The sequence below is a fragment of the Vigna unguiculata genome, chromosome 9 (genome assembly GCF_004118075.2).
Source record: "Vigna unguiculata cultivar IT97K-499-35 chromosome 9, ASM411807v1, whole genome shotgun sequence".
Classification (NCBI taxonomy): domain Eukaryota; kingdom Viridiplantae; phylum Streptophyta; class Magnoliopsida; order Fabales; family Fabaceae; genus Vigna; species Vigna unguiculata.
The window spans coordinates 31,116,460-31,128,400 of record NC_040287.1 but is presented as its reverse complement, the minus strand read 5'-3'; the positions used below and the strand labels follow the sequence as shown (position 1 = coordinate 31,128,400).

At 35.8% G+C, this 11,941-nt stretch overlaps 1 protein-coding gene and 1 pseudogene across 1 annotated transcript; both read right to left on the bottom strand.

Annotated features, from left to right (window-relative positions):
• Positions 1-1,245: 1,245 nt before the first annotated feature.
• LOC114163663 lies at positions 1,246-4,072 on the bottom strand (annotated as a pseudogene).
• A 502-nt stretch (positions 4,073-4,574) lies between these two features.
• Positions 4,575-10,180, bottom strand: LOC114164301 (RNA-binding KH domain-containing protein RCF3). Its single transcript, XM_028048912.1, has 8 exons — positions 9,296-10,180; positions 8,008-8,481; positions 7,531-7,779; positions 6,876-7,091; positions 5,839-5,918; positions 5,644-5,752; positions 5,114-5,240; positions 4,575-4,977 (listed from the first exon to the last, which is right to left on the bottom strand). The coding sequence occupies exons 1-8, from the start codon at positions 9,953-9,955 to the stop codon at positions 4,958-4,960; spliced, it is 1,935 nt and encodes a 644-aa protein (XP_027904713.1). The 5' UTR covers positions 9,956-10,180; the 3' UTR covers positions 4,575-4,957.
• Positions 10,181-11,941: the final 1,761 nt, after the last annotated feature.

Sequence of the window (11,941 nt, the reverse complement as noted above, 5' to 3'; positions counted from 1 at the left end):
ACGTCGGGACAGGAAAGTTGGAAAAACGCTGGAGGATCCCTGATTTTCGTTTTTAAATTGCCAATAGCTTAGACCTCAAAAAATAGTGGTTTGGTAGTCAAATTAAAGATATGGAAGTCTAGTTTCTAACCAGAAAGGAATCACCTCAATTAGACATCTGTAGAGAAAATTATTGATAAAACTGTAATAGGTGTCGGTTAGTAACGTTGACATTGTTTTGTAAATGAGTATTCTAAATTCTGGACTTCCTTAGGCCAGCGCCTGGCCTTAGTGGTTGGTCTCGCCAGGCGAGATTCGATGTTTGTATTGTTGTGTGGATGTGTGGCGCCTGACGGGTTGTTTGTTACCGCCAGGCGAAGTGAGGTTGTTTCTGATTTGGTACCTGAAACCTGGCGCCTGGCAGCGCTGAGTGTGGCGCCAGGCGGTCAGTGATGTTGTTCCACTTGACAATTGCCTAGGCAGTGTCGGTGTTTTATTTTTTGTTGCGGCAGGTTGTTGTGCTAACCTTTGGGCTTTAAGGACTAAGTTCTTAGTGGGTCCGGGATGTGTTCGGATGAGGTCACGAGCGGGGAGGTTCGTGATGAGTTGGGACCGCATGATGGGATATTGGACAAGTTAGTCCTGGTGCTGCTATGGGCGGGGAGGTCCATAGTATGGTGATTGCATGCGTGTCATGGTCCGAGCGGGTGAGGTTCGGATGGTTTGACTACGGACGGGGAGGTCCGTAGGGTAGGACTACGAACGAGTTAGGTTCGTAGGTTTGACCATGAGCGGGGAGGTTCGTGGGAGCACAAGAAATCCCGAGACCAAGAGCATGTGCATGTCACTCATAATGGATTCTTGAGTGAGAGGGAATTGAAAGGTTTAAATATAAATGATTATGAAATTCTTTTTGGGTATGGGTTTCTCATATTTATTCATTTTGTATGCATAGCTCACCCTATCTGTTTGTGTGTGTGGCGATGATCGGATAAATTTTTATCCGGGAGCAGATACTGATGCAGGTGAGCCAGGAGCTGCATAGGCACGGAGAGGGGTCTATGGGATGTTTCAAGAAGATTTATGTTAAATGTTTTTATTATGTTTTAAAACTATAAGTGGTCTGTGATAAATTTTAAATCATGTGTGGTGTAAGATATAACTGAAGTTTTAAATTTCCTACCTTTTTGGGAAATTATGTTTAATGAATATGAGTATGTTTTCCTTTTATTATTATTTTTTTTAAGTAATATTCCTGGAGGTATGTTACAGAAACGGAACATGGAACCCGTTTTGGTTCCATGTAGATATTTTCTTTTCAAGTTTCTTGGTCTTCTGCTGCTTCATTAGTTCTATAAATTCCCCGAAAGCTGCATAATGAACAACAATATTTGAAACGATTGCAACTGAAATAATTATAGCAGCAATTTATATTTCATACCGTAATTAGAATCATGAGGTCTTGGTGAGGCTTCAGGATGGTATTGAAGAGACATTATTCTTTGAGCAGGGAAAGCAAGGCTTGCGCAACTTCCATCATTAAGATTAACATAAGTAACTTCCACTCCTTCTGGCAATGTAGCAGGGTCAACGACGTAGTTGTGGTTCTACCATTATTTTGAGATCAAATGTTACTAACCTCCTTTTTTTAGTGTAGAAAGTTCATTAGATCGCATACCTGAGCACTAATTTCAACATGTCCTGTTCGAAGGTTACGAACTGGATAATTCCCTCCATGATGGCCAAATTTCATCTTGAAGGTTTTGCCTCTTAAAGCCTGACCCAGCAATTGATGGCCCATGCAAATTCCAAAAACAGGAACCTTTCCCAGAATTTTCTTCACTATCTCAACTGCATAAGGAACAACAGATGGATCTCTAGGGCCATTGCTGAAAAGCACCCCATCAGGATTCATCTTCAATGTTTCTGTTGCTGGCCACATCGATGGTACAACAATGATTTTGCAGCCATAAGACGCCAAACGCTTAAGTATATTATGCTTGATTCCAAAATCATAAGCAACAACCTCTGATTCATTCAACGACATTAGATAAGGAATGTGGAAGTGCCTAAAGAATGCTTCTTTCTAACTCTTACATGGAAAGACTCTCCACTCCCTCTAGAACTAAAATCTCATTCTTGCTTTGTTTTATCAACCCATTCATGCACAGTTTGACATGACACTCCACTTATTAAATCAATACCTGCAAAATGAAACAACAGTCACACGCTTCTACAATGTTTCCAGAGCCTCAGAGATTCATATTCATACCAACAATGTCCCAAGAACGAGACATCTTAAGTAGTTCCTCATCTGTTATAGAATTGTCGGTACTCAACACACCAATGAGGCTGCCATCTTGCCGTAATTTGCGTGTGATAGCCCGTGTGTCAACATCATCTGTTGCATTACAAAGCATCACCAAAGTTAAAGGCAAAAGCTACAAACGAATTTATCAAAGTAACACTTGCAAGGTTTATACATTCGTATAAATTACTCACAAATTCCCATTATATATATATATATATATATATATATATATATATTATTAATCGGAAGTATCACTATTAGTTTATACAAATAATTCAAAAGTTTATCCTAAAATTACATTAAAATATATACTGATTATATCATTGGCAAGATGTGAAACGGAATTCAAAATCTGTTTCACATCTTTACAAAATGGATTATGTAATCCATTTCGGGAAAAAATTCAAAATTTTTGGGAAACGGAATACGAATTCCGTTTCATAAAATTGTGAAACGGATTCTGTAATCCGTTTCAAAAAAACAACTTACGTAATCCGTTTCGTAATGGTTTGAAACGGATTCCATAATTCGTTTCATAAAAAGATTTCGTGTTGCTTTTTTGAAACGAAATGTGGAAGCTGTTTCATAGTTTCTGAAACGGAAAACGAATTCCGTTTCACATCATAAACGAAAAAAAAAAAGTTAAGCTAAGGCTAACCTGGACAGAAGGACGGGAAGTACCACACTTGGAGGTTACTCAGAATACAACCTTCCTTCAAAGAACCAACAAACAGAGAACCTTCAACCACAAGAATCACAACGCACAGTGAGACACCGAGAGAATAAACAAGAGTCCTTTAAAAAAAATTAATGAAAGTTATACAAACCTGGGAAGAGGGACCACCACCCACCAAAGAATGAAATAATGAAGCTCAGAAAAATTAAAGCTCAGGGACTTCTTTAGGGACCACAGAGAATGAAACTGAGAAAATTTTAAATGAAGGCACCAGTGGAACGGAGAAGGAACGGGAGAAGAAATAGTAATGGGAGTGCAGAGAAGTTGGCGACGCAGTAAATGAAATTTACTGCGTCTCTACCCACTTTCACCTGTAAGTTAAATAAGGGCATAATAATAAATTTTGGAGGTACAGAAGAACTGTTGGAGCTGTAGAAAGAAGCGCCCACGTTTACAGGTTTATTGGGCCGTGACTACCCACACTTTCAGCTGCCATCTTTGGGGCCAGCATGATGCAACCCAGCGGCTTAACTCCTTCAACCCGCACATCATCTGCTTAATGGGCCAACACGTGTAGGCGCTGTCCAAAATGATGTAGGCACAGCTCACACATGTTTTATCATGCTGATATGAGTTGATGCTTATAAAGTTTTATTTAGTCCCTGAACTTAAATTACTTATTTTAACAATTTAATAAGAAATTTAATGCTTTTAAAAAAAATTATTCATGTACTTGTAAGAAATAATGACACGCTATCTCATCAAAATTAAATGATAATTCCTCCATTATTTTTAAGTAATTACTGCAGTAGTGGTAAAGAGGGATCATTTATGTCCTAATCTTTATTGAAAAAAACAGTAAATTACTTTTAGTTAGTTGCCTTTCTCTATTACATTTTATTCTGTCAACAAAACTCAAATTAGAGAATTTATTTGAAATAATCGAATCTACTTACCATTCAAACTAGTGCTTTTTTTAGTATTTTTGTACATATTATAATATAATAATTTTTTGATTTTCATAAAAAAAAATTGTAAAATTTGTTGTTTAATTCTTTTTATTTATATCACTATAATAAACATCTCCAATTTCCTTGACTCAAATAATTTCCTCGCCCTATCTCACCTTTTTCCAATCTTTGTTGAAGGTGAAAAATAAGTTTTCATTCCCATTAGTTTGTCACATTCTTTGTTAAAGGCGAAAATATGTATTCATTCTTATCCTGAAGATGAAAAACAGGTATTCATTTTTACATCTTCATTGCTTCTATTTCTCCAACATGATCATTCTTTATTGAAAACCTGAAGTCCAACAGCACCCAAACTCAAAGTAGCTAATCCCATTGTTACTTGCATCTGCATCTGCAAGGCACATCATTACTGTTCATCCTAAACCAAAATTGAAATACCCATAATTCCTAGTTACACTACATTACTCGTGACGACATTATTGTTCACTGAATTATTTTCTGATCATTCAAATTATTTCACCCTTCTAAGTTGTTTTAAAACAGTAGATCTTCCTTAATTTGTGTCTCAGCAAATATTACATATCCATGTGCTGATTGTAGAAGGCATATTCGGAAGTATTTAACTTCAACTCAGCAATTCACCACTGTTCAAACTTGTGATTTGGATTTGTTAAATGAGGTAGCATCGTGTAATAGAAACCCCATATTGAGAGGTTGAAGCCCCCTCCCAAATTTTGGGCTTGAATAATAAAACCTTGTGATTTACTTACTCAAATTAATAGATGAGATCAACTAGGAAAACAGCATGTAGGGTAGCTAACAATTGCTCCCATGCACTAGCTAAAAGACTAACAAAACTAAAAAAGAAGCTCTCTTAGTACAACATTTACACGGAGATGCTTCTCTCGTTGAAAATTTCAACCCTTGGCCACAACAATCTTGTAAACACATGGAACAAAATGCTTCAGGCACTAAATCATTCTTCCCTTTAGTCTAACCAGCTTTCGGGATTTCAGTAGTTTAAGGGCCGTCTTCTTGTGCTGTTAAAACAACAAGTAAATATCGATTCAATTTTTTTATTTATTTACAGACCATGGGGTTTATCTCTTTAAAAATCAAGACAAAAACAATTGCATTCACGAGAATAAAAATCAGGTCTGATACATAAGGACTTACTGCTCAAAATAAACCCTTGCAGCAAGCTCTGGGCTCTCTCTGCCTGCTCTGGAGTTCCAGATATCTGAATAATCTTCTGCGTCACGTCTGGTCTATCCTCTACTAGGGTTACATTGGCTCCTGATAACTGTTAGTTACCATGAAACATTAGTGAATATAAATTATTTATTTCTAGAATAAAATAATAACAATTTCTAGAATCTGAATCCAAGAAATATCGGGTAATTTGTTTTTCATTCTTGAAGCTAAATAATAAAATAAATCTAGTATGATCTAGATACAATCTACAAGTCAAATAATGTAAAGAAAAAAAATTCTCTCATTGTCGTTCTATGAGTAATTAATTAAATTGCTATTTGTTTTTCTTTTTTTAATTTGGTTTGGGGGAGTGGGGAGCTACTCAATTATTATGCAAGAGAGTAAATAAAAAGTAAACATGGACACAAAAGTAAACAACTTGGAATAGGTATGCTTTTTCTAGCACTTCACAATCCAAATATCAAAGGTACTAAAAGATCAAATCAACACACCTCACTTATTTGGGCAAGCTTGCTTTTGGACTTTGCTATAAGCTTTGGTACTGCATACTCTGGTATAACAACCTCAAGTGTACTCCTTGTGACAAGAGGTACAGCAATCCTAACCAGAAGGAGGGAACATAAAACATTAGAGAGGCACACAATACAGTACCACGTCCTATTGTAAAATTAGGAAAAAACAGTTACCTATTTAAACCACTAAGCACGTCATCGCGGCGATCACTTTCTTTCTGCTTTCCTATCTCAGTGCTAGATCCTCCAGTTTCCTTTCGATAAAAAAGAGAAAAACATTAAAACTTCGTATTTTTCTTCAAATAGAAAAAAAACATTCTTTATACAGTAGCTATTGAAGCCATAACTTTAATTATATGGTTTGGCCACCGAAAATTGAGAACACCTGAGATACAAGACTATACTTAAATAGCCATTGCAAAAATAAAAAATTGCTTGATCGATAGATAACCTATGTTTCAAAAATAACTTGCTCTATATCAACAGTATCAGATAAATTCCATTTTTATGATATAACTTAACTCCTTATGATAGGAAATTAGGTATTATCGGGTGGTTAAGTCCAACATTTAGTAAGGAATACTCAGTGGAATATTTAAGTTTTTGGTTCACACCCCTTAATAGCTAGCTTTTGAAGTTAGATTCTCCAAGTTCTTATCAATTGGTATGATAACTGATTTCAGGATCTCACTACCTACGGAGATTCTGATCAATGGGAGAGTATAGTAAGTGTCATTGAATAAAGTGTTCTAAAGTGAAAGTAGTTGAGAAGTCAACTCTTAGAAAGAGTTCTTTGATAGGGAATTTGGTATTATACACGAAGCCTATATCTCACATCAAGTAGTATGGGTGCTTAGTGGAGTGTTTAAGTATATGGTTCTTTTCTTCCCCTTAATATTATTTAGCTTTTGAGGGTGAGTTTTCAAGTGCGTAACAGTAAAAGGTACACAGTATGAGAACAGAACCTCATCCCTTCCCAAACAAAGAAAAAGGGTATAGCACCCATGAAAAAACCTCCCCATTACTGGTTAAAATAAGAAATTTTCATGGGACAACGAAAAAATAACTTTTTTAATTCCTGTGCTCAAAAGTTATTTTCAGAGAAGACAAGAAACAAACTAAAAATGCTAATCATTTAAATAACAGATCAATAAAGATGATGGGCAATATATTGAAGATAATAAGGCAATTTTCATCACATCAAAGAATACCTTTGATGGAAGGGCTGCGGCAACAGTTTGCATATTTTGATAGGTCGTGAGAGTTTCTGTAACTGGAACTAAATTATTGGAAGAAGATGCCTCCACACCAGGCAAGGAAACTTGTGGTACTATGTCCCTTTGAAAGAAATCCCTGTACAAGTAACTTCTTAATCTTGATGTCACCTCCACAACAGCATCTCGGGCTGCTTTAATCTCTCCTACAATCTGTAATGCCAATAAAGAAGCAATTGAGAAACAGAGAAAGCAGATTTTGAGTGTCCAGGTCTTTGTTTTAACATTACAGAACAGGAAGGTAAGGCTTTGGATCCTCTCTAGACTGGGTGCATGAGGCTTCTGCCTAATTGGGGGTCATGGGAGGGAGGGTAAACATGTCCACAGTGTTACCCCACACGGGACAAAAAGTCTATCATTGTGTCCAAGCTCATTCTCATCCGGATCCTCTCTATACCATGTATTGGAGAATCATTTTAATAATGAAACAGTACCTTCTTTAGTTTGTAAAGTATGCACCCAGTATGATGCTTTAAGGAATAACATCTATCATCATTATTAAGTTATACATTTATCATTTAACACTTATAAACTACATTTATCAAAGGAATCTGATAGAATATATCAGCCAGCTGTGGGATAAATGACAAACCTGTACAAGTTCATCGGCTTTTGCAACACATGGAGGTAGCTCGTCTCTTGGCAAAATTTGAATATTAGCACCAGTCAACCTCCTTATTTCTGAAAGTGAAGCATCCTTTCCGTCTAAGCATTCAATTTCGCTGGATGGGACAACAAGCCTGGTGGTTATAGTATTGTCTTTATCTAGAATAAGATCGACAATGCGGGTTTGTATATGTAACAAAGCTTCTTGAGCTGGGAACAGCTCATCATCAGGACCCTTGAGTACATAATTAGAAACAATTAGAATTTTAAACATGTGATGTATCATATCTAAGCGGACATATGTCAACTTGCACCAAAAAAAATGTTGAAGTTAAGCAGGGAAAGCAGTGTGCCTAGAACACTTGAAACTTGAACTAGTCACCTAAAAGAATTTGCACTAGTTGTACACCCTACACATCGGATAGAGAAGCAAAAAATTTAAAAATAAGGGAAGCAAAAGTACCTCCTCTGAAGTAATGATAACTATCTGTTCATCAGAACCACCAACAGGATCAGTGACCTTAACATCTACACCAACCTCATTCTGAAGGAACTCTACAATTCCCCCTGATTCCCCAATTATACGATCAACTCTCTCAACGGGACAGAGTACACGGAAAACCAGTTCCTCCCCATAGTAGCCCTGCACATCATCGGCAACAGGAGCAGCCCCAGGCTCCATTAAGTAATTCATTGCAGAGTGACTATTGTTTCTGCTAGTTGTGTTAGAACCTCGTGATCCAAAAGTGGCCCCATCCACAGATGATCTACGAGATCCACTAGTCACATGAGGAATATAATCATTGTCGGGAGAGAAAAATCGCTCTGGTGAATGTACACGTCCATGGAAATGACTTCGGTCCCGGTGCTGACTCTCCCTCAACCGTGATGATATATTAGCTATAGCATCCTTTACAGCATTTACATCACCTACTACCTGCAGAAAACATCACATGTTGGCAAACCTTTAGTCCATATATTTTTAAAATGCGTAAATTTCCAGATGAATCACACATTTCTACAGAATGACCAAGCACAATCCTACATCTCCATATTTCTCATATCAACATCATGAATGAAAGCAGTATAAAAGATGTTATCTTCAAATAGGCATGGTAATGCCTGCTTTCTATTTCAATAAACAGACTAAATTCACGCAAGTATCAACCAATAAATGCATACTCGATCTAGCCAAGTTCAACCAGATCATCACAGATGCACAGGATCCACCACTAAATCAAAACAGATTACTAAAAAACTTGGGTGAATGCAGCACAAATCCAATGATCCAACATAGAATAAACTCAAAAACCTACAATGCAAAGAAAGATTGCTTTGAACCCCAACATCATTCCTCCTTTCCAGCTTTTTAGCTGAAACTTGAAAGTAACCTTAAAAAAGGACACTTCATAAGCACTTCAAGCCTCAGCCAAGGTCAGTTACAATCGATGATTTATTACATTAGTTAATTAGTTTACGCGAAGCTTATCAATGAAGGGGTAAATATGCAAATTGAAGAGTGAAACTGAAAAAAAAAAGTCATTAATATCTTCGGTTCTTGAATTTTAATAAGTATCCTCCAAATTCAGCTAGGGTGGATGAGAGTAACTTGCTCCCTCACAGTCCAAACCGAAGTTCACCAAAATTAATGAAGGAGGTTTCGTTTGTCTTTAGAGCTCAGAGCATATCATGCATGTAATTTAAGTATGAGATGAAAAACAGTCCAAGCTTATTTTTTTCTGGTTGGGCACCTGAACAATCTCTTCAGACATGGAAACACAACGGGGAAGGTTGTGATCTCTAGGGAGTATCCTAATCTGCGTCTTGGTTTCCATCCTCATTTGTTCAATAATCTTCCCTCCCTTCCCCAACAAACACCCCACATGCATTCTCGACACCACCAGCCTCGTCGCCACGCGGTCCCTCCCGCCGCCGCCGCCCCTCCCGTTGTACTCCTCCTCCTCCTCCGCCACACCAAAAGCCGCGTCGCTCTCCAGAATCCGCTCGTGGATCAGCAGCAGCGCCTCCTGCGCCGGCGAGAACGTTGGCATTCTCCCCTCGGGGTCTCGCCGGCGCGTGTCCGAAATCTCGATGATCCGCTCCTCATCCCCAGGCATGAGCTCGTGCACGTTGATCCACGCGCCGGTGTGCTGCCTTATAGACTTTATAATGCTGCCGGACTTTCCTATCACGCCGCCGGCCTTCATGTCGTGGCACAGAATGCGGTAGCTGGTTGTGACGCTGAGCTGCGAGTCCTGCGCCTTTGCATGACGGGCGCCTCCGCCGCGGTGGCGGTGGTTCCCGGCACCGGCGCTGTAGTGGTGATTATAGCGCGGCCTGGTCCTGGCCACGGTCTCAGAATCATAATCTTGGTCATAGTAGTAGTTCCTCTTAGATCTAGAACGTTCCATGGTGTTTGATTGGGTTTTCTTGGAGTTCGAAAGTAGAAATTCAAAGTTGTTTATGGCTGCGCACGCTTATCCGCAGCAGCGTGGTGAATCTAAATCAACACAATCCAGTTGGCATTGTTTGTCAAGAAAAATATGGGATTACAGAAATTTTGTTGACTTATTTGATTTTGCAAACTCCATCGGAAACCCTAGAAACAACCTCCAGTATCTTTCCTTTGCACACTCCAGCAGCAACGTGAGCCAAGTGAGTTACTGCTTTTCTTATATATATGTGCTATTATTATTATTATTATTATTATTATTAATTTATTAATTAATAATAATACTAATCTTGATTTATAATTATTATATAAATATACCTAAAAAAATAGTATGCTATCGCTGCCACTCAACTCAACAGTCAAGCTTCAACTCCCAGCAGTTCTAGATAAATCTATGAACAAACTTATTTTTAAATATTTGTATATGAAATTTGTTATCAATTAATCAGATACGCTGCTTAATACATGATTTTAATATAATTAATTTCTATATATAATATTTAAATAAACTGTTTTTATGAGTTTAATTTCTATATACAATGTACTCCAACTAGTTATATATTATGACTTTAAAGGTAACTATTACAAAAATTAATAAATTTATTGCAAATGATTACGTGATTTAAAATGAAATACAAATAATCTATATATAATATTGTCAACTGATTGATAACATAGTTAATATACTATTATCGATAATTATGGTAAAAATTAAATATTTTTTTAATGAAAGGTAAATAGACTGTTTTCTTACCTAATACTGCTATAAAAAAATCGCATTCCCCTCGATTTTGTATATTATAAATCAATATATATAATAAAGTTTGAGCATTAGTTTGTTTAGCTAACTATAGTGTTATTAGGAGTGATTCTCATTTTCTTGGAAGTAATCACGTTGTTTATTGGTATTTAGGGTTCTTTTAAATGGATACATTATGGGAAGGATATGATTAATTATTATATTATATTTTAATTAATTGTTTGGGGTAAGTTAATAGGAGTGAGGGCATGCTTTTTATTATATTTTATTTTTAACAGCTACTTTATATCTTGTTATCAAGACTGAGTTAGATTTTGAAAATATATTTTTACTTATTCTGGATACACGTGTCATCCAATTCTATATTCTTTCCTTCTCTATTGGTAGTTTTTTATTCAAAATAAATGGAAGACAAAAGAAAATGAAAAAATTGAAGTGACATGATTCTATAACTTCTACAATAATATATTAGTTATATGAAAAATTTAATATATATATATATATATATATATATATATAAAATATGAATATTTCTAATAAATTAAGTAAAGTCCAGAAAATAAGGATATTTTTATTTTGTAATTATGAAAGTCATTTTACTATGAGTTTCTCTTGAAAACAATAGTGAATTGCAGAAAAATCTTTGTCTTTCTCACACTTTATAAGGTGTATGAATATGAAACAGTGGATTCTCTTGATAATAAAGTTGTCTTCATTTAATTTTGGTAAAGAGATCTATAGTATTGAATTTCGATTATTTTTCATTTGATGAGTTAACTGTGTATGTTTGTAAATGAAAGGTGGAAGGTATTTAACCACAAATGATATTTGATTTGTAACTAGTTTGTAAATGAAAATTGGAAGGTACTTAACAACAAATGTTTGATTTGTAACTAGTTTGTGAGTTACGTTGTATGTAATATACTACAAAAAAAATTAAAATTATTTACAAATAATTACATGTGAATTAAAATTTGTATATAAATTAAGTTTTACATACAAATTTTATATACAAAATTCTTTCTACATATAAAATCTCGTTACATACAAATTATTTTTGTATTTTTGTATGTAACAATAAACAAGTTTCATTCCCTTTTTTCGTTTGTAAAATTCGTATATAAATGAAATTATACCTTTCATATAGAATTTACATACAAATTTAAATAAAAAAAATAAAAAATA